Here is a 23705-nt window from a genome sequence, read left to right as displayed (position 1 = left end):
TTATGCCTCCAGTTTAGCAATGTAATGCGATTTCTGCCCTTTAGGGATTATAACCCTACTCTGCGTCAAATACGTAATTTTCCCTGGGACTTTTGGCATGTATCCCACTCCGCCATGCCCTCCTCCAGGTGTTAGGCCCCTTGAAACCAATTTTCCATCACTTTTGTGGCCAGAAACAATTTTTGCAGTTTTTAAGAAATTGCCTGCCCATTGAAGTCTATTGCGGTTCGCCAGGTTTGCATGTTCGCAAACTTTTTCGCAAAAGAAAACGGAAGTTTGGGACATCTCTATTTATCACATTAGTCATGTCTACCACTATCAGAATAGAATTTATTAACCTTATCTGCTGACAGGATCTGTTCCTCGATCACGCACTCTGCCTCGAGTCATGTTTGCTCGGAGGCCTTTGGGCAAAACCAGCCACGTCAGTCTAAAAAGCAACGTAAAATGTTTTTCACATAGGTTTACATGACAAACTCATGACTTCCATGCAGCTCTATATAAACACAGACAGGTCCCTCAGCCATCACCCTGAAAGCAACATAGTCCAAGACTTGAGAGTCAACCGGGATTTTTGTAAGATGGATTGCTCAGAAACCAAACTTTATCATGAGCATGGATTTTGTTCAAAGTCATTTCTTGAGACGTACTTTTCAGAAAACTCAACCATGGTGTTTGGAGATGAGACAATGAAGTTTCCTATAGAGAAAATGAATGAAATGTGTGCCTCTGGTATGTATAGGGTTACAAGCAGAATGTGTTCTTTCTTTGCTATTTAGTATTGGAAAAGCTTAGAACATTGGTTAGAATTTACCTGGGATCAGCGTTCACAATAAAAAGATTTTTCTTCACTTCCTGCTCCACAGGCAAGACAAAAGTTAGAGACAAGGGCCCATATGCAATTCACTTTTTCACCTGTGTTTTCTCCTAGGTGATATTTTTAAACTTGTTGTCAATAAAATGCCTTTTAAGCCCCAAGAAGGCAAGACAATGATTAAAATAATTTTGATAGTACTTTTTCACCAACTTTTTGGTACTTTTTTAGTTATTTAAAATCAAAGGTGAAAAATTATCTCTTAGGTGAAAACTCAGGTGAAAAAGAGAATTGCATATGGGCCAAGGGGCCCATATGCAATAAATTTTTTCACCCGAGTTTTCTCCTAGGAGATAATTTTTCATCCTCTATTAAAAATAACTTTCCAGCACTTTTCAACAAAAAAAGTAACAAAAAGTTAATGAAAAAGTACTATCAAAGTTATTTTGAGTATTTCATTGCTTTCTGGTGGCCTAACCACTTCACCACTGAGGGGTTTTACCCCCTGAGCACCAGAGCAATTTTCACCTTTCAGCGCTCCTTCCATTCATTCGTCTATAACTTTAACATTACTTATCGCAATGAAATGAACTATATCTTGTTTTTTCCACCACCAATTAGGCTTTTCTTTAGGTGGGACATTATGCCAAGAATTATTTTATTCTAAATGTGTTTTAATGGGAAAATAGGAAAAATGTGGGAAAAAAATTAATTATTTTTCAGTTTTCGGTCATAATAGTTTTTAAATAATGCATGCTACTGTAATTAAAACCCATGAAATTTATTTGCCCTTTTGTCCCGGTTATAAAACCATTTAAATTATGTCCCTATCACAATGTTTGGCGCCAATATTTTATTTGGAAATAAAGGTGCATTTTTTTCAGTTTTGCGTCCATCCCTAATTACAAGCCCATAGTTTATAAAGCAACAGTGTTATACCCTCTTGACATAAATATTTAAAAAGTTCAGTTCCTAAGGTAACTATTTATGTATTTTTTTAATTGTAAATTTTTTAAAAAAATTTTAATTACAAAAAAAAAAGGGGGAGTGTGGGAGGTAATGAGTTAATTTTTTGTGTAACAGTAATTTATTTCTATGTAAAAAATGCTTAGGGTGTAGTTTTACTATTTGGCCACAAGATGGCAACAGTAACTTTTTGTTTATTGCGAAAAGTAGTAGGAGGCTGTGAGTGTTTGTTTGTTTTTCACAATGATCGCGCTGCCCATCGGAGAGCAGCGGATCATTGCGGGGCTTAGATCAACGAACGGGAATGGATTTTCCCGTTCATTGATCTCCGGGCGAGCAGGCGGTGGCGTGTTTACTAGCGGCGGGCGGCGTGTTTACGAGCGGGAGCGCGGGCAGCGGCGGGAGCGCGGAAAGTACGGATTTCTCCGTCCCTGGGGGTTAAAGGATGGAAAAAGGGACGGAGAAATTCGTACGGGCGGGGGTAAAGTGGTTAAAATGCATTTTATTGACAAGTTTAAAAATATCACCTAGGAGAAAACTCAAGAGAAAAAATTAATTGCATATGGGCCAAGGGTCCATTTGCAATTCACTTTTTCACCTGACTTTTCTCCTAGGCCAGTGATCTGCAAACTTGGCTCACAGGCTGTTAAGGAACTAAGTCCCACAATGCATTTGCCTTAATGAATCATGACTTTGGCTGTCAGACTCCTGCAATTTATTGTGTGACTTGTAGTTCCTTAACAGCTGAGAGTCAAGTTTGCAGATCACTGTGTAGGTGATATTTTTTCATCTTCTGTTTAAAATAACTTTTCAGTGCTTTGCAAATGAAAGAGTACCAAAAGAAAGTGAAAAAGTACTGTCAAAAATATTCTGAGTATTTTCTTGCTTGCTAAGGGTTTAAAAGACATTTTTTTAGACAAGGCCCACAGGCAATTTACTTTTTCTCCTGAGTTTTCACCTAGGCAATATCTTTTCATCTTCTGTTTCAAATAACTTTTCAGCAATTGCAAATGAAAGAGTACCAAAAGTAAGTGAGAAAAAGTACTGTCAAATTTATTCTGAGTATTTTCTTGCTAGTTGCTAGGGGTTTAAAAGACATTTTATTGACAAGAACCCACGTGCAAATTATTTTGTCTCCTGAGTTTTTACTTAGGTTAGGTAATATTTTCACACCTTGTTATAAAGTGCCTTTAACCATTTCAGCCCGCAGGGATTTTTCACCTTATGCATCCGAGCAATTTTCACCTCCCATTCATTTGCTATTAACTTTATCACTACTTATCACAATTTATTGATCTATATCTTGTTTTTTCCGCCACTAATTAGGTTTTCTTTGGGTGGCACATTTTGCTAAGAATTATTTTTTTATAAATGCATTTAAACAGGATTAATTAGAAAAAAATGGAAAAAATCATTATTTCTCAGTTTTCGGCCATTATAGCTTTAAAATAATCCACGCTACCATAATTAAAACGTATCTATTTTATTTGCCCGTTTGTCTCAGTTATGACACCATTTAAATTTTGTCCCTATCACAATGTATGGCGCCAATATTTTATTCGGAAATAAAGGTGCATTTTTTCCATTTTGCGTCCATCACTATTTACAAGCTTATAATTTAAAAAATGTTTGTAGTATACCCCCTTTAAATGCGTATTTAAAAAGTTCAGACCCTTAGGTAACTATTTATGTCTTTTTTTTTATTATTGTAATTTTTTTTTCCATTAAAAATTTTATTTGGGTAATATTTTGGTGTGAGAAATAAACAGTTAATTTTTAATGTTATTATATGTGTAAATTGTAATGTAAAAAATATGTAGATGTAGTTTTACTATTTGGCCACAAGATGGCCACCTTAAATTTGTTTTCCCTCCTTGTGCTTCTCGCTAAGCGGAAGCACAAGGGGGATGCGGAAATTGAAACTGAAACCTCTTGTGAGAGCGCTTTGGTTTTTCTGCGGGGGACACAGATCGGTGATTGGGAACCATGTTCCCGTTCACTGATCCCAGGGCTACCAGGGGACACCACGGGGGGATGAGGGCGCGCCCTCGATTGTACGCAGGAGTGCGCCGAAGCGCGGCACCGCAGCAGAGCTGCCGCCCGGACGTGAGCTTCACGTCCGGGCGGCAGAAATAGTTAAACCACCAGCAAGTAAAAAAAAAAAATATTCATAATAATTTTGATAATACTTTTTCCCTAACTTTTGGGTACTTTTTCAATTGTAAAATGCTAAAAAATTATTTTAAAGAGAATAAGAAAAGTATCTCCTAGGAGAAAAAAAATTATTTGCATATGGTTACGGGTGTGAAAATATTATCTAGGAGAAAAGTTAGGAGAAAAAGTGAACTGCATATGGGCCAATCTCACTAAAGTGAGGATGATGGTGTTTTTGACTATTATTATATTAAATAAATGCACTCCCCCAATATTTATCCTTAGTGGGGTTGGTCAATGAGATGCTAATAATTCTGACTTGGATACAAATGTTATTCAACTTGTAATTGGGGCAATCAAACAATAAAATTCAACAGGACAGGTTAAAGGATATACCCAAAGTGACGTGTGACATGATGAGATAGACATGTGTATGTACAGTGCCTAGCACACTAATAACTATGCTGTGTTCCTTTTTTTCTTTCTCTGCCTGAAAGAGTTAAATATCAGGTATGTAAGTGGCTGACTCAGTCCTGACTCAGACAGGAAGTGACTGCAGTGTGACCCTCACTGACAAGAAATTCCAACTATAAAACATTTTCCTAGCAGAAAATGGCTTCTGAGAGCAAGAAAGAGATAAAAAGGTCAATAGTTCATAGATTTTAGCTCTGACATACTTCAGACCACCCGCGTGGAGCTCCTCTCCTCCAGGCCCTCCGGATCGGCTCCACCACCGGCCTCCAGCCTGCTCGGCCACCCACGTGGAGCTCCTCTCCTCCAGGCCCTTCAGATCGCTGCGGCCAGTGTGCCTCACAGCCTGCCTCCATCTGAAGCACCTCAGGCTGGCATCTCCCCCAGGGCCCCCACGCAGCTCAAGATCACTGGGGATCCAGCTGCTCCAGACGGGACAGTTTTCCACAGCGGTCCGTGCTGACTCCAGACCCCCCCACTGCCAAGGGACAATAAACACAAAACGGCGTTTGCCACCTGCGTGGGGTAAGTCTCACCGGCTTCCCTGCCCTGACTGGCTCACCGCGTGGTCTCCTCCTCCTGGGCCGTATCGACCCCAGCCACCTCGATGCCTGATCCATCTGACGAGCCACTTCCCCGCCTGATCCATCTGATGGGTGCCCTGCACAAGGGGACTCACTTTCTCTCGCACTCTATCTTTATCTTCCTACCTTTCTCTCGCATCTCTCTCTCTCTCTCTCTTCCCCAGGGTTGGACTGGGGGGGCATCTGATTCAAGTATCGCTGCAGAAGCGTTTGAGTGCCATATACGGCAGCGGATTACCCCCTCCAGTCCTTCTCCTGGGTCCATCTGTAAGTTTCTATTCTCTATATCTCTTTACGCTTCTTTCCTGGGGGGGCATCCAAATAGCTGCAGAGCTGTTGAGCGCTGCAGAGAAGGTAGCGCTCCACTCACATAGCACTGGATGTCTCCTCGGGACCTTCCACTACGTAACTTTGTAACTAAGTATCATGTCCCATGCACTGTGTACTCCCTACTAATGTAATGTACATTACTGCTTGCGTTTTTTTGCTGTACCATCACCGACCCTGTATGTGCCAAAAATAATTCCGGGTACAACCCCCGTTGTACTTGGCGAAATAAATGATTCTGATTCTGATTCAAGGAATTTGTCATTGAGCAAAAATAATAAAACAGTTAAAACTTAAAAAGTAGATTTAAACATAAATTAAAACTGTGGAATACCATATATACTCGCATACAAGCCGAATTTTTGACCCCCAAAAAGGGGGTCAAAAGTTGGGGGGTCGGCTTGTATGCGAGTCTTTCCTGGTGGACTGGTGGTCGGGTGGTCCGCGCCCCCCTCCTCGCTCCCCGCTCCTCCAGCGGCTGCCGCTGCTATTACCTGCTTAGGCAGCGGCCGCTTCCTAATCCGCGTTCCCCTCTCATGTTGCATATAAGTGTATCACAGCAGCGCGCCCGGCGCTGCTGCTGTGACGATGCAGGGGGCAGGAAAGAGCGGTTCCCCTGGTAACGGCAATATAGATCGCCGCTACAGGGAGCCGCGCTCTTTCCTGCCCCCTGCATCGTCACAGCAGCAGCGCCAGGCGCGCTGCTGTGATACACTTGTATGCAACATGAGAAGGGGAACGCGGATTAGAGGAAGCCGCTGCCTAAGCAGGTAATAGCAGCGGCGGCCGCTGGGGGAGCGGGGAGCGCTATACTGCAACTACCTACCTATACTGGGCACTATACTAGCTATACTGGGCATTTTACTAGCTATACTGGGCACTATACTAGCTATACTGGACACTACCTACCTATACTGGGCACTATGCTGGCTAAACTGGACACTTTACTAGCCATATTGGGGCACTATACTAGCCAAACTGGGGCACTATACTAGCCATACTGGGGTACTATACTAGCTAAACTGGGCACTATACTAGTTAAACTGTGCACTTTACTAGCTATACTGGGCACTTTACTAGCTATACTGGGCACTATACTAGCTATACTGGACACTACCTACCTATACTGGGCACTATACTGGCTATACTGGGCACTATACTAGCTATACTGGGCACTTTACTAGCTATACTGGGCACTATACTAGCTATACTGGGCACTTTACTAGCTATACTGGCCACTATACTAGCTATACTGGACACTACCTACCTATACTGGGCACTATACTGGCTATACTGGGCACTTTACTAGCTATACTGGGCACTTTACTAGCTATACTGGACGCTTTACTAGCTATACTAGGCACTATACTAGCTAAACTGGGCACTATACTAGCCATACTGGGCACTATACTAGCTATACTGAGGCACTACCTACCCATACTGGGCTCTATACTAGCTATACTGGGACACACTGGGGGGCTGCACCAATCCAGCATTTCTTACCCCCGGCTTATATGGGGGTCAATCATTTTTCCCTGGTTTTTCAGGGAAATGTTGGGGGTTGGCTTATATGCGGGTCGGCTTATATGCTAGTATATACGGTATCTTAAAAAGTCATTTTTAAGAGAAGGAAGATAGATACAATCGTTTATTTAATTCGTTTATTTTCGCATCAGGTGTCCTTTACAGGAAACCTGTAATGAAAAAAAACTCCCCTGGAGGGTATTCACATCGGGTGGGGGAAGCCTCCGGATCCTATTTAGGCTTCTCCCGTCCTCCTCGGTCCCACGGCAGTGGCAATAAATATTTACCTTACCCAGCTCAAGCGCAGGCGCAGTATTGGCTCTCCGTTCGGAGATAGGCGTAAATAGCCGATCGCTGTTGAGCCGCTCTACTGTGCAGACGCAAGTCTCCTTTTCACCTATCTCCGTGCGGAGAGCCGCAACAGCGCCCCCGCTGGAGCTAGGAAAGATAAATAAATCAGCGCTTATCAGCGCTAGTCAGCCTTGTTGAGGGAGGATTCTGGGACACTTCGGGGGAGTCAGCGCTAGACTGCTTGCAGCTACAGGGGAGGGGGAAGCCTCATTGGGACCCTGAGGCTTCCCCCTCCCGAGGTGAGTACCCCCAGAGGAACTTTTTTTGTTACAGGTTCTCTTTAAAGGGAAGGTTCAAGCAAAATAAAAAAATGAGTTTCACTTACCTGGGGCTTCTACCAGCCCCATACAGCCATCCTGTGCCCTCGTAGTCACTCACTGCTGCTCCAGTCCCCCGCTGGCAGCTTCCCGACCTCGGAGGTCGGCGGACCGCATTGCGTACATTTTTACGCATTCCCGCTAGTGCAGGAACATTAACACATACATTTTTACGCGTTACTGGTTCAATGCGTACATTTTTACGCAATGAACCAGTAATGCGTAAAAATGTATGTGTTAATGTTCCTGCACTAGCGGGAATGTGTAAAAATGTACGCAATGCGTCCCGCCGACCTCCGAGGTCGGGAAGCTGCCAGCGGGGGACTGGAGCAGCAGTGAGTGACTACGAGGGCACAGGATGGCTGCATGGGGCTGGTAGAAGCCTCAGGTAAGTCAAACTCATTTTTTATTTTCATTGGACATTCCCTTTAAGAACAACAGTGTAGCTGAAGTTGTACACGTTTGCCAGTACAGGGAACTTGTTATGCGTATATGAATATGTAAACCCCTCTACTCTCAGGGTATATGAGAAGGAAACGGGTAATCTGTACTTATGTGGGTTAGAAGATGTTTATCTTTTACAAATATCTAATGGTGCCCATACATGATACAATTTTTCTCATCCAATCTTACCATTTCTATGGGTAAGGATAAATTAAGTGAATATACTCAAAGGATAATTTGAACAGTTCCCTTATATTACATATCAATCAGTGTAAAGCAAGCACCCAAGAAGGGGAGAAAAGGATAGATGTGCTATGGCTTGTAGCGTCTCTGCGCTCCAGACGTTCCAATGCTTCCTCCACAGTCAAGCCAGCACCATCCCTAGTATGTAAAGCTCTTTATTTTTCTTTAAAAAGCATGACAAGCTTATCACAGCGACAGCAGCGCTGTTTCGATCACCAGATCTTTCTCAAGCTGTACAAAGTTATGTCACACCATATCAGCAACTACATGCCTTTAAATAGCCCCCTCAATATCCCTTCACCAATCAGTGTCAAGTACCTGTAGCCTATCAGAACGCTCAGGCAGCAATGCGGACCAGAAGGAAGACTACAACTTCTAATATTCAAATTCGGACATCCCATAATAATGTCCACAACGTAACCTAGACCCACCCCTCATGAACGGACTCAGAAGGAAACCGCTCATCTCTTATGCAAATCTTATGCGCATCTGCGCATTCACATATTCAGCTTACCCCACAGCGTATGGCAGCGTGTGAGCCCAGCCGAGGCCGCCTCCCAAAGATCATGCGTCACATGACGCGCAGTCACGTGATCCTCCTATCAGGAGGGCGTATATAACGCTCTCCTCGTGGTAACCTACACAGCGTGGCCATGTTTACATAGCAACAGCTGTTTCCTAGATAGACGCCGTCGCCTCGCCACACGGTCATGCGCATCAACAGGGAGCGTGGAAATCGCTCATCTCATTACTCAGATGCGCATGGCCACATAATAATAACAAAGGGGCGTGCATAACGCTCACTTCAAAGCAACATAGACGCGACCCTGGCAACCAAGCCAGCTTCACGTATAAAGATCAAAAAAGGGGGCAGCCACGGCTGATCACTCACCAGCCCACCCACACTGTTGAAGAAAAGGGGATGGGGAATAAAGTTGCCTCTGCGTCCTCCGGCCACAGGTACCTTGAACATCTGAAAAATAAAAACAAAACAGTTCAGACACAATATTAAAATACAACCCACCCATTTAACAGAAGAGGACACCTCCCACTGAATCATGACATTATATTCATATACATGGCAATAAATTGTATTCCCTATTTAGGCCACCCCTCCCCAAAGTTCCCAACCTGTGAATCCATTCCGCCTCCTTCATAAGCAACATTCTCTGGCGGTCACCTCTCCTAGGACTTAAAGTTAAGTCCTAGGAGAGGTGACCGCCAGAGAATGTTGCTTATAAGGAATGGGGGAGGGGGGAAATGGTGCTCATGTGGCCTTTTGTCTGGTCCTACATTCGGGTTTGAACCTTGTAATTCACAAAACACATCGGGTCACTTTTGGCTTTGCATGATTTGTTTCTGATATTTGTAAAATATTTGGAATAATCTCTTTAAATTATGGGTTCCAAGGAGGGGTAAATTAGGGACAGTTGGAAATGCGGATTTCCATTTCCGACGAGTTTCAGCTTTCTGATAAGCGTCCTTCTGATTTTTCTGATTCAGAATGGAATTTGTTTTTAACTTTGTCAATAAAGTTAGTTATTTGCAAAAATAATTTTAAAAAATTTGTCGGAATCCGAATTTTTTCTGTAGATGTACTTTATTTTGTGGACCATTTCTGGTAGGTAACCATAGTGAACGTTTGCATTGGCTTAATACTCCCGAGTCTTTTGATTGGCCTACAATTTTCACGGTAATCTGATCACAGAAATACTGATTTTCTGATTCTCTGGCGTAATTTTTGTTCGAGTCTTTCTGTGGTATTTCTGTGGAATTCTGATTTCTGGAAAGCCGATTTCTGGAAAGCCGATTTCTGATCGAAATCTTGGAAATCATAATCGGAAGCTCATTCCTAGTGTAAATCCTCTAAATACATCTCCCCTGCCCCCCCCCCCCCCCCATTAGAAAAGAGCAAACTTCCTTTTCCTAATATTTGGAGAGTAGGGTGATTTACATATACAGTACATCTATGCATAACAAGTCATTCATATTCGAGTGCGCAACTGCTTTGTTGTTCTTAACCTGTCCTAGTGAACATTTAGGTTTTGTAATAAGTTTATCTTTTTAACTGAAACAAATGAACTACCTCATGAATTCTTTACTGTTGATATGCACAGAAACGTTTTTAAGCTTTAAGGTCCTTTTCGCACTGCCACGTTTTCATTGTGTTGCGTTACCGTTTTAACCACCGCCGTCCCACCCATGAGGCAGGGTGAGGCAGCTTTCTCAGGTGGAGGAGCTGTGGGGGAGTTGCCCACCTGGCCGTGGTGGGGGGGGGCACCGAGCAGGAAGGGGTAGCAGCCAGGAAGTGGGAGCAGTGGGCACAGTGGTGGGGAGGGGGTCAGACCCCCACTCTCTCACCTCAGGCTTTCCCGTCCGCATTCCCCCTCTAGCTATTTGCCCAGCAAGGAGCAATGACTCACCTCCTTCTGGTCCAGGTGTTGCGTTCCACCGCTCACGTCACTTCCTGCAATGCTGCCCACTGTACTTCCGCAGTACAGTCGGTGGCAACGCAGGAAGTGACGCGAGCAATGGAACGCAATGCCTGCACCAGAAGGAAGTGAGTCAATGCTGCCCCACACGCTTCTGACAGTAATGCCGAGCAAGTAGCTGGAAGGGGAGCGCGGGCAGGAGAGCCTGAGGTAAAAGAGGGGTGGGTCTGACCCCTTTCCCCACAGCTAGGCCCGCTGCTCCCCCTTCCTGGCTGCTAGTTCCTCCAGGCTACCTATACTGGCGGAAATTATACTACCTATGAGGGCGCATCCTCACAAATTTGCCTCAGGCGGCAAAAAGTCTAGAACTGGCCCTGTTCTTAACACAGGGTGATGCTAAAGTAATGTAAAGTCTACTGGAAATCTTAGATGCAATGCGTTGTGCTGGAAGCATCCGATCTGACGAGTGGGCAAAAGCGCATTATGGGTCAACATCTGTGAGAATGTGTATTGAACAAAGTCAATGGCGCTGCAGCTATTTTACATTTTTGTGCATTCGCATTGTGGTGCGCATGTGCGGTAACAAGTTTTGTCAATGCACTTGCTTGCACTGCATGTTTCCACCACTGGGTGTGAGCACTAGAGAGACTCACTTAAGATTTGATTCGCTGCCTAGATTTACATGAAGGCACATCACTGTGCACAGCACCAATAACAATGCACACTGCATGGGAATATAACTGGCCTGTACTGAACCTAGTAATGCTCGTTGCGCCGATTTCTATCTACTGTAAGTCACAGGGAGACAAATATATTTACGGATCTTAAATTTTAAATGTTTTTGTAATAGTCCTACTTTAACTTGAATTTGCAAACTTGAAATGCAAAAATGAGAATTCGTAATTACCGGTAATCCCTAGTATGGCACCACATAGGTGGGTATCAGACAGATACAGCACTGAACTCTAGTCTATATATGCTTGAATATAGCAAAATTGCTGAACAGGGGGCAGGGCTTAGAAAAGAAGATTTTTACTGGTTAGTACCATATATATTTTATCAAGCACTCATACCACATTCGTAGTCAATTATTAGCTTAGTAACCACATTGCTCAAATGTCACCTCTGTAGTATCAAAAAAATGTTTCTGGCAGGGGGGTAACTAAGAGCCCCCGGGCCCCCCTGCAGAAATTCTGAGCAGGCCCCCCCTCCCCCGGGGCCCGCTCGTGGCCGCTTTGGGGGGCTGGAGGGGTCGCAGCATGAGGGGAAAGCTATGGACACACTCGGCGGGGAGGGAGGAAGGTCCCCCCCTCCCTCACCTCGAGCTTTCCCCTCTGTGCTCCCCTCCAGCTTCAATACCTACATAAGTGCAGCGGAGCGGCGGGCAGCGGCAGGCAGCGGCAGGCAAACATACCTTCCGTGCGTCCAGACGCTTCTCGCTCTAGTGACTGACGCGACTCCCTGTTTTATACAGGAAGTCGTGTCAGTCACTAGAGCGAGAAGTGTCCGCGCTGGAACACACGGAAGGTATGTTTGACTGCCCCTGCCCGCAGCTCCGCTGCACTTATATAGCTATTGAAGCTGGAGGGGAGCGCAGAGGGGAAAGCCCGAGGTGAGGGAGGGGGGGAACCGTCCCCGCCAAGTGTGGCCATAGCTTTCCCCTCATGCTGCGACCCCTCCAGCCCCCAAAACGGCCACGAGCGCCCCCCCCCGCGGGTGCATGGGCTGCATCCCCTATTGTTACGCCCATGTTTTCTGGCTTAAATTTTTTGTTTTTGAAAACAGGCCATCCTGAAAATCTGAGCACAGGACCTGCTCAGGACCTTATTATTCGCCTTCTGCTCAGGCAGCCAATCACCATGCGGCTTCGGTCCAATGTCATGTGACAGGGACAGAAGCTGCATGGTGATTGGCTGGGTGCACGAGACTTGTAAACTAAACAGGAAGTGAATGGGAACTGTATCACGGCCAGGAACAGGTATTGTATAATTCTCCGCTATGCTGCCACTCTGGAGGACCGCCCCCAGCTCCTGCTTCATGGCAGGGGTCATGGGGGCTATTGATCCACCCCTGTGCCTATTCTAAGCAACAGAAACATAAGAGAAAAGTAAGTTACAATCCATTTTAATGTTATTAGTACATGGACACATTGGCCCATATGCAATTCTCTTTTTCACCTGAGTTTTCTCCCAAGAGATAATTTTTCATCTTTGATTTTAAATAACTTTCCAGTACTTTTCAACTAAAAAAGTACCAAAAAGTTGGTAAAAAAGTACTACTAAAATTATTTTGAGCATATTCTTGCCTTCTGGGGGCTTAAAAGGCATTTTATTGACGGATTTAAAAATATCACCGAGGAGAAAACTCAGGTGAAAAAGTAAATTGCATATGGGCCATAGAATTTAAAGTTTAATTTTTTTTTGTGATGGTGGTCCTTTAATGACAGCTTGATTTCTTCTATTGTCTCTTTATAAAAAGTGATGTTAATTGAGGAGGACTTAAAGAGAAACTCCGACCAAAAATTTAACTTTATCCCAATCGGTAGCTGATACCCCCTTTTACATGAGAAATCTTTTCCTTTTCACAAACAGACCATCAGGAGGCGCTGTATGACTGATATTGTGGTGAAACCCCTCCCACAAGTAACCCCTCCCACAAGAAAAGTTCGAACTTTTGTGGGAAATAGCTGTTTACAGCTGTTTCCAACTGCCAAAACCATGCAGCAGCTACATCACCTGCCAACAGTAAAATGTTCACTGGAGTTCCACTTTAATACATACCTTGTATTAACTACTGTTATGACTCTTGACTTGTTTTTTCTATGGTCCTGATTTACACAGTTCTTACATTTTTTCACTCTCTAGGTGACATTAAAGGAGATGTTTTAACAGACATCAGCATTGGCCCATTGATTCATCATCTCTACCCGATGTGCGACATCTTCAAACAGCTCTTCTTGCTGCGGTTCAGTGAGAGGTGTATCTTGGAGCTGCGGAAATGGTGCATTGATGGCACCGGAGCTTTTAATTGGTCCCACATTCAATCTATAGCTGCGGGTCTGTTTGGAGATAGGTAAGATACTGTATATTCCAGTGAAAGAATGTTTACCCAACTGGGAAAGAAATGATAAAGCCTCTGCATGCTAAACACAGGCTCACAGCAGGCTGGAACACTGAAAGCAATGCAGGCAAGTGAGAGTTACCAAATGCAGGATCTTAGTTTCCAAAAAAAGACTAGTAACTTTTGTACTTGGCTAGTTCATCGGTTTGCAGATCCCTCTGTAGAACTAGTCCCAGTTTCAGGCTTAAAGGGGTTCTGTGGAGTCGTGTAGTGAACATAAACAGACACTAGATAATACAGCCCCCTGTAGCTGTAATGTCCCGCGCCGTCCTCCTCCGATCACTTGTTTCCCGGCACCGGTCCCGGTCTAATAACGCATGTCACGCATCTGCGGCCGCGCGCCTGCGCGCTCCCGCTCGCGTCTCTGGGAGCTTACTGCGCAGGCGCAGTACAACAAAACCTCGTACTGAGCCTGCACAGTAAGCTCCCGGAGATGAGAGCGGGAGCGTGCATTATTCGTCTTGTTAGACGAATAATTGCCCGGTGCTGGCGATGGGGAACGAGTGATTGGAGGAGGACGGCGCGGGACATTACAGCTACAGGGGGCTGATAGAAGCCCCAGGTCAGTGTCTGTTTATTATGGGACTCCAGAGAACCCCTTTAAAGAGTAACTGTCAGGCTGCAAAAGCTAATTTAAACCTCTATTCTCCTGTGTTAAACAGTTTAGAAGGAAGCCAAAAAGGCAATACTGAAGTTAAAAATCTCTCTTACTTTTAATGTGTGCTTATCAGCAAAGCTGTTAGACCCAAGCTCTCAAAAGGATGACAGGCTGCATACCATACTGCAAAGCATTCTGGGGCTGCTTGGGTCCTCCCCTCGGCTGCTAGGGAGAAAGTACAGGCTCATGTTACAACAGCACAGCACTGATAAATCTCCGGGCAGAGTACACTGCAGGAGCCTGCTATTGTTCCTAGCCACATGGCTAATCAATATTCACTGCACAGTAGTGTTATTCATTACGGATCTTTTGTGTGAGTGGAATCATCAGGAAGCAGGGAGGACATGACGACACATTTGGCTTCATAGGAGACAGACAAACATGGAACCTGCCATGAGCTGTCAGGAGCATCATTCTCTGCAAATACTATATAAAAATTCTGTGAAGTACAAACGTGGGCAGTGAAATGCATATGTAATGTAAGTACAGCCAATCTTTAGCTACTGATATATGTGCTTATTTTCTCTGAGACCCTATACCTAACAGCTCCTCTTTAAGGCAAATCTGATTATTACATTTTAAACAAAGGAATTGTCATCATGCATTAATCAGCTACTTTCTCTAGGGAGTGACACATTGTACCACTGACACCAGTAAATAAATGGGCATTGCTGGCATGGGAGCAAGAGAGCTGCAGCCTCCAACCAGACTTAGCATTTCTTCTTTGCTCTAAAAGATTATTTACAACCTTAAAGTGGAGCTGTCAGCCATGCTATCTCAGAAAACAAACACATATATAAGTAGATAAATACTTGCTCTACTTTCATAGCATATGTATTGCACTGTCCACGTTTGGATTGTAGTGATTTTTCTGTAGTAAAAAAAGAGAAAATCCTTCTTAGGATTTTCCATTTTGTCTGTGTCTGTCTTAAAGCCAATCCTGACATCATTTCCTCCCTTACTCTGTCTGTGTATCATTGCCCAGCCCCCTCCTAGTCTTTATACACTCCCACCCAGCTCTGCAGTAGAAAGTGCATTGAGCAATATTGGCCAATCAGAGAGGAACAGAGGTGTGGGAGGAGAAAACAGGAGGGAAAGAGGCTTCAGCCAGTCAGGCTGCATTAGTTAAGTCTGAGGAGAAAGTAAAGAAGAAAAAAAGATAACCCAGCATGCCCTGCAACTTCCTTTGTGCAGCAGATGCACCAAATAAGAGTCAGGGAAACTAAGGAATGATGTTTTATGGAGAAGAAAAATAAGAGTGATTTTTAACTTTTGGATTGCTTGGTTAGCATCCTCATTACATGTTTCCCAGGCAAAAATAAAGAATGATTTTTTATTTTATTCCTGACAGTTACTCTTTAAACCTACTATTACCAGAAAAAAATTGTAGCAGAACAGCACTCAAACAGTTAAACACAGCACTTTGCTCTGCACTGGAAAGCTCCTTCAGCTTAAGATAAGCATCCAGAGAGGGGATAACAATATATTTTTTATTTAACATTAAATTGCCAAAATGGTGTCCTAAAATACAGTATACTGTATGTAAACACTTTTTTTCTAAAAATTAGGCTCCTATGTCACCTTCTTTTTTTATCTTGCCTGGGGGCATGTACTAACTGCATGTACTGTGCAGTGCCAATGGAATTGTGGGAAGTTTTTTTTTTCAGCTACAGTAGTAAGCGTATCTCAGCATGCAACTGACAGAAAGCTTCCTATTTTGGATACGTTTATAAGCTTAGCACTAACACTAAAGCATGAAAGTAATTGAATCCCCCCCCCCCCCCCCCACCACACACACACACACACACACACACACACACACACACACACACACACACTCTTGAGGACTTAACACAGTGGTGTACAGTAAGCCTGTTGTATGGGTGATATTTGCTGCGGTAGGGACAGTAAGTTGTGGCAATAGGGAGAGGCAATTAACACTGAGCTGGGATGAAGAAAGAAGAAGAGGGCAGAAGTGATGTCACTTTTGGCATCACAGAGAAACAATAAAGATGGAAACCAGCAGAAATATTATTTTCTTTTTTTTAATCTCATTTCTCCTAAATCTAACAGTAAAGTACAGATAAGTAAGCTAAATAAGGAATTTCTTCTTGAATGATTTTTTTTTTCAGTTAATATGAAGTGTTATTCTACTTTAATAGCAAATGGTTAATGATTGTTTGCATGTAAATTGACCACATCCTTTAACCACCTGTTTATCCTTTAAAGTAGACCTGAACTCAGGGTAGCAGAGAAATACACCCTGTGGCCTCATTCACACCTAAAATCGAAAATGCGTTTTGCATTTTGTGCGCTTTTCCCCCCTCCCGGCGCTCCACTGCACGCTGCGTTTCTGGTAAAAATGCTTTTCTAAGTGGTTTTCCAGAGCGGGTTTGTAATTCACTCCCTGACGCAAGTTAGGAAGTGAACTCTTTGACCCGGAAAAGAATAAATACAAGGGGCTTGATTCACAAAGCGGTGCTAACTGTTAGCACGCCTGTGAAAACCCCCTTAGCACGCCTAAAAGAGCTTTTCGCGTGCTAATTTGCGCGCGAACCACATTGCACGCAAAGTTATGCACGCACGCGCGCATTGCACAGAGCGCAGGGCGCTCCGAGCGAAGTGCCCATTAAAGCCTGTGGGACTTGGCGCGCGCAAAACTTTGCGCACGGTACTTAGCGCGCGATCTGATTGAGAAAACCAGTGCTAACCTACTTAGCACCCTGGTTAGCGCGCCTAAAGACTTTAGACGTGCTAAGTAGGTTAGCACCGCATAGTGAATCAAGCCCCATGTGTTGTTTCTTAAAAACCCGAACGCAATCGATGCTTAAAGCGATTTTGTGAGTGCTTTGTGCTTTTCCTACCTTCCATTGTAGTAAAAACGTCCCAAAAATGTTACAGGCACCGCTTTGCCAACTGCAAAGCGGGCGAAATGTGCTTATATGAACCTTTTAATAGAGATTCATTGCACAAGCGTTTTATGGGCGATTTTGAAAATCTGCGTTTGCAAAAAGGACAAAAACGCCGCTAGTGTGAACGAGTCCTGTGTGTATTTAGAGTTTAGCCTGTCTAATTCCCCCTCATCTGTGACTAATCACCAGTGTAATTTGATCTCTACAGCTGTGTGAGCTCAGGAATCTCCCCTGCCACGACAGAGCAGCTAATTTATAAACACAGGATTTTAACCCTATGTCTGCTTCCATGAAAGCAGGAAGTAGACACGCTGCAGATTTATTTCAGGATTTTTATCAGCTGGAACAAAGAAATGTTTGTCTTATAATTAAAGGTTCTTATGCTGTTGCTTATCTTTTAGAGCAGAGAGGAAGTTTTGAGTTCAGGTCCGCTTTAATTAGGTCCCAGCAGGACTTCATGCCTACATTTGTATTGAATACGTTAAATACGAAAGGCCTTATACTGTCAGAAAAACGCTTAACAAAAATATATTAAAAAATATATTAAAATTGATGAACAATGTGTGTTTCTGTAATGTGGAAAAAAAAGTTAAGAAAGAAAGTCTTCTTACTAAAAAAATACATTTAAATTTGATCATAAACATTAGTGCTGGCCAGGGGGGCCCAGAGCTGCAAGTGGGCCCCAACTACTACTTTATTCTTTCTGATAAAGGGCCCCATCCTTCAGATCAGGTGTGTTTGTGGCTACACTTGTTACAGGTGTGGGGATTATAATCCACACTTGTTTCATCATACCTCCCAACTTTTTGAGATGAGAAAGAGGGACACTTAAGCCACACCCCTGATCCCCCCCTGTCACACCCCTAGTCATGCATACCATAAAGATTTCATAAGAAAAATATGTTGTTTTATAGTTCAAACCACACTGATCCTTTCTATCCTGGTTCATTTTCCTTCATATTAACATTTTAAAATTAGTAATATATCAATTTAAAGGTTGGGAATAAAGCTTAGAGTCAATCAAACACATTTTTAGTAGAGAAATATATAGATTTACATAGAAAGAGGGACAAAGTCCTCAAAGAGGGACAAATGAGGAAGAAAAAGGGACAGAGGGACAGGGCTCCCAAAGAGGGACTGTCCCTCCAAAAGAGGGACAGATGGGAGCTATGGTTTCATGACGCTTGTAAGTTGGGCTGTGAGGGTCACCAGGAATAGGCAAGGGAAAGGGTGTGGACTCTGGGAGCCCCATCAAAGTTTTGCTGCAGGCCCCACAATTTCTAGTCACGCTCCTAGTGCTCAATTTCTAGTCACGCTCCTAGTGCTGAGCATTTCAAATCATCATTTAGGGCTTGATCACACTAAGCGCTTGTGTAATGATTCCTTATGGGAGTGTTCACATCTGAGCTGTTCCATTCTGATCCGCTCACCAAAGTGCTGCCTGTACCATTTTTGGGGTGATTTGCCTCAATGGAAAGTATAGGGAAATCACAAATCACTTGTACAAGCGCTTTGTATAGCAGTTTCCCCAGCGCTTTCATTAATAAATACATTGTATTTATTCATTTCCGGCTGAAAGACTTCACTTCCTGACTGACGCCAGGAAGTATTAAAAACAGAATTGCTCCGCAAAAGCGCTTAGAAAAGCGCTTTTTAAAAATTGCAGCGCGCAAAAATATCGTGCAAAAAATTGATTTTAGATGTGTACAAGGCCCAAAGTAATTGTTTACACTATGGGCTTGATTCACTAAACCGTAATAACTCATATCACGGCCACGTTTTTGCATTTTTGTGCGCTTGTTCACGTGCAATCGCAAATTCTTGGGCACAATCTGGAATGAAAATTTGTGATTGCGCGCAAAACTCGACAACTCACGCGAAAACGCTAGCACGGGCGTGATATGACTTATCACGGTTTAGTGAATCAAGCCCTATGAGCGTTTTGACTTTTTTTTTTTAAGCGTTGGCAATTTTTAAAAATTGCTTTAAAAGCGCTTGTGCAATTTTGCTCTTTGTGTTCTCACATGAGCGATGAGCTTTCTTTCCAAGCGCAACTGCGGGTCCTGCACCATTTCCTGGGCGATTGGGCTCCTATGCACAGTATAGGAAAATCACTAAGCGCTATAAAAAGCGCTCTGAAAAGCGTGCATTAGTTACATTCAGTTCCAGGTCAAAGAGCTCACTTCCTGAAGAAAAAACAGAGGTGCCTGGCTCTTCTACTGACCACATATGCTATTGCTCCGTTGTTATTGCCTGATGAAGCGGGATCAAGCCTGTGAAACGCGTTGCATATTTGGAGTTCATAAATAAAATATATTGACTGTCTTTACTACAGTCGTTGTGTGTCTACTTGGAGGAGGTAAGTCCACCACTACCTCCTCTAATTACCAAGAATTTGGTTTCTTAAGATCATTTAGCTTCCTTTTATCCTTTTGGCGCCTCTGTTCTCCTGCATAACTTCCCGAAGAAAAGCTCAAATCGACTAACAAAAGCACATTGAAAAGAGCTTAGACAAATCGTGCAGAAAGTGCTAGAAAAAGCGCTTAGAAAATCGATCACAAAAGCACCCAGCGCTTGCGATTGCGCTGGCGATTTCTAATGTGAACAAGGCCTATAAGCCATCATTTAAAGTCCCAATTCATCCTCAATTTTTTTTAAAATGCTTATAATAGTACATTTGCAGAAACGTATCTGTATCAAATATTTGATTAATTTTTCAGCAAACAGTTGGAAACGAAACATGCCCTTCTGAGATCAGCCATCAAACAGATTGTAAAATGCCACAGCGATAGAGAATATCTCACCCACCCCCTGCAGCTACCACAAGCCGACTGCGTAAGCTCCTGCTGGATTCTGGAAGTCATCAGCACAGATGAAGCCAGGTACCAGAGCAACCTGAAGAAGATTGGGGATTGTGTGAAACCCGGAGGATACCTGCTTTTAGTTGGAGCTGTAAATGGGACCTTTTTCACGGTGGGGAATCAGCGGATGCATCTGTTTAACCACAATGAGGATTTCGTGAAAGATGCCCTTGCTAAGGAGGGATTCACCGTCATAAAGTGTGAGGTGCTCCAAAGAAAGGCAGAGAGTGACCTTAGTGATTACAAAGGAATGTCCTTTATTGCAGCCCGCAAAGATAAGTAGCTTAGATTAGTCCTTGAAGACACGCCTCCAACAATCATACTGTGACCCCTCCCCCAAAATTCATTTCCTATTTTAGCATTTATTTGTTCTTCATAAGTGGGCTCTGCTGCTTTTTAATCAGATGTTCAGTTGTTAGAACTTGGGTACTAGGGCTAGTATGATGGGTTAGAAAGGACAGGGAGGGCTATGGTGGTGTTGCGTGTTGTGATCGATCGCCGCCGCTCGCCGCTGATGCGCCGCTACTCGGCATGTTACAGGCCCCCTCCCAAGACCCCTTGTGCAGCCTGGCCAATCACCGCCAGGCTGCGCTATGGGGTGGATCAGGACTCCCTCTGACGCCATGACGTGGATGAAGTCAATGACGTCATCCCGATCGTCGCCATGGCAACGGGGGAAGCCAAACAGGAAATCCCGTTCTGAACGGGATTTCCTGTTTGCTCTGATCGCCGGAGGCGATCGGAAAGGGTGGGGGGATGCCGCTGCACATCGGCTATCATGTAGCTAGCGCTAGGCTAGCTACATGATTTAAAAAAACAAACTGCTGCGCCGCCACCCTGGCAATTTTAATAGAACGCCAGGGTGATAGGGGAGCTGTAGCGACACAAAGTAGAATGCAGTACGTTATTTAGAAAAACCCCTTTTACAGTAATTTCCCTGGTTTCAGCATAAAAAACGCGCCCTATATCTACATATTGCTGTTTATATTGCTATGTAGTCCTGCCCTCCCAGTGATGTTTAGCCTAGGCTGTTTAGCTATTCAGAATTCTCCGTCCAGAGCATGCTGGGAGACCAGTCGTTATTTTCACTGGCTTTGGAATGCTCAGTAAACAAACATTCCGCAGAGCTGCACCTGACCGGACGAAAAATATTGCCACCGGTGATGAAATTTCAGAATGTAGATTAGGGTGATGAAAGATTTTACAAACAATGAGTAAATCATGTATAGCTTAATATTCAATAAAAAATAAGCAATTTTATTCATTACATTATTTTCACTACAGTTCCCCTTTAAGGCGAGGCGTTGTTTTAAGGGACCTCTATGCTCTATTGCGAAAATCTTAAACTTTTAAATAAATGTAAACATATACAGGTAAGAAGTAAGTTTATTCCAGAGTAAAATGAGCCATAAATTACTTTTCTCCTATGTTGTTGTCACTTACAGTAAGTAGAAATCTGACAGAACCGACAGGTTTTGGACTAGCCCACCTCCTCATGGGGGATTCTCAGGGTTTTCTTTATTTTCAAAAGTGCTTAGTGAATGGCATTTGCTCCGTCCAACTGCCAAAAAAGTGTGCAGGGAGCAGGGAGGCTGCCCAGCATCTATGTATAAATCTTTTTCAAGGAGTATCTTTATAAAGAATAAAGGCCATGCTGAGAACCCCCTATGGAGAGATGGACTAGCTGAAAACCTGTCAGTTCTGTCAGATTTCTGCTACTTACTGTAAGCGACAGCAACGTAGCACAAAAAGTAATTTATGGCTAATTTTACTCTGGAATAAACTTACTTCGTATTTCCATGTATTTTACATTTTAAGATTTTGCTTACAATTTCAGGGTGTAAGGTTTAGTTAGGCATAAGTGGGAGGTAAGGTTTAGTGATGAACCGAAATTTTGCGTTTTCCAAATTACAACACAAAATTTGCAATTACAACCTGAAATTGTAATTTGTAATTATCAGAAGAAACGTAATTCATAATTTCGTAATTCATAATTTTGTGCAGTAATTTCACATTAAATCATAATTTTGTGTTTACATTTGTGTTACTTGTAATTTCCTACATGAAATAATGAAATTACGGGTAACACGAAATTGTAAATTCGTGTTTTACACGAAAACGTATCCTGAAAAATAGTCGTAATTTAGAAAATGTTCATAATTCTGAAAATTTTGTAATGAAAATTGACAAAAAAAATTGTGTATGCTCGAAATTACACAAAATTTTACATCATTTTTTTGTGGTTGCATTACGATTGTAATCAGGATTGTGAAAATTATGCCAAATTTCAGGAAATCATAATTAACACATGATGATCATCACTAGTAAAGTTATACATTTTATGGTGAGAGAGTTAAAGTTAAGCATTTGCTAATATAAAATTAATGTTAAGGTGCCCATTAACGGTACAATTTTTTACTAAATGCGATCTCTCAATGTGATTTTAACTATTGTAACTAATTGAAAGGCAATTATCGATTGTCCACATTTACTGAATGATTCTTTCTTCAAATGTGATCATAAAATCCAACTTTCGGATCGATTTTATCCTATTTAGCAATTGACCAAAGAATCGTTCGCTATCGATTGGCTTCATAAATGGCAAATTTTCTATACAATTTCATCATAAAAATCGCATCGAAAAATCGCATTTGGTGAAAAAATTGTACCCTTTATGGACACCGTTAGGCAGAGGTGGAGGGGTTTATGGCTAGGCATATAGCAGTATAGCAGTTGAGAGATGAGTAAAGATAATCCATGAAATGCTAACTTTTTGGGCGGTTTGTAGTGGTGCTCAGCAGAGCTCGAATATTCGAGTAGCTCGAATATTCGAGCTCTTTTTCAGCTATTCGAGCTCGGTATTCGAGCTCCGAATAGCTGTAGCTATTCGAATGGGCTATTCGAGAACACTCGAATAGCCCATTCACTATTCGAGCTATTCGAGCAAACCGGCGCTATTCGAGCTCGGTACCGAGCTCGAATAGCGTCATAGCCCAGATTGATGTGCTTAGAGCCAATCAGAGGGCTCCCAGGCCCTCTGACGGCAGCCAATCACAGAGGGGGACCCTGGCCAGCCCCTACCCTATAAATAGCGGCCGCCATGTTCGGGTTTTCCATGCTTGCCTGAGACTTGTACAGAGAGAGATCTGCTCCTTTGTGCTTTGGCTTAGCAAGTGCTCTATTGTGTTCATTTACCTAGCGTTTTTGCTCACCTACACCTGCCATATACACCTGTATTGTTGTTATTTAGATAGACATTGTATTTTAGTTAGTAGCTTGTGTGTTACATTAGAGACAGGCAGCTGCTGCAAGCTTACAGGTTTAGGCCTCAGGGGGGCCTTGCCTCTGTGGGCAGCTGTCCTCTGTTTATTTCTCTCATCATCTATACCAGTATTTCTGCTGTCCTTTACTAATAGTATTGTAGTTATACTGTACTAGGAGTAGGACACTCACTGACTGTCACTGTTTATAGGCTACTAGCTAGCTCCTGCGTGTGTGCACTCACTCACTGTCTGTGTGTACACACA

General features: G+C 43.2%; 1 protein-coding gene across 1 annotated transcript; it reads left to right on the top strand.

The window, feature by feature from the left end:
* Positions 1-518: 518 nt before the first annotated feature.
* On the top strand, positions 519-21874 carry LOC137562805 (nicotinamide N-methyltransferase-like). Its single transcript, XM_068274512.1, has 3 exons — positions 519-732; positions 13492-13699; positions 20038-21874. Exons 1-3 carry the CDS (start codon positions 582-584, stop codon positions 20459-20461), a joined length of 783 nt encoding a protein of 260 aa, XP_068130613.1. The 5' UTR covers positions 519-581; the 3' UTR covers positions 20462-21874.
* Positions 21875-23705: the final 1831 nt, after the last annotated feature.

This window comes from Hyperolius riggenbachi, chromosome 3 (genome assembly GCF_040937935.1).
Source record: "Hyperolius riggenbachi isolate aHypRig1 chromosome 3, aHypRig1.pri, whole genome shotgun sequence".
Taxonomy (NCBI): Eukaryota; Metazoa; Chordata; class Amphibia; order Anura; family Hyperoliidae; genus Hyperolius; species Hyperolius riggenbachi.
Note: the sequence above shows the minus strand (reverse complement) of the source record. Positions and strands in the feature narration are given on the sequence as shown.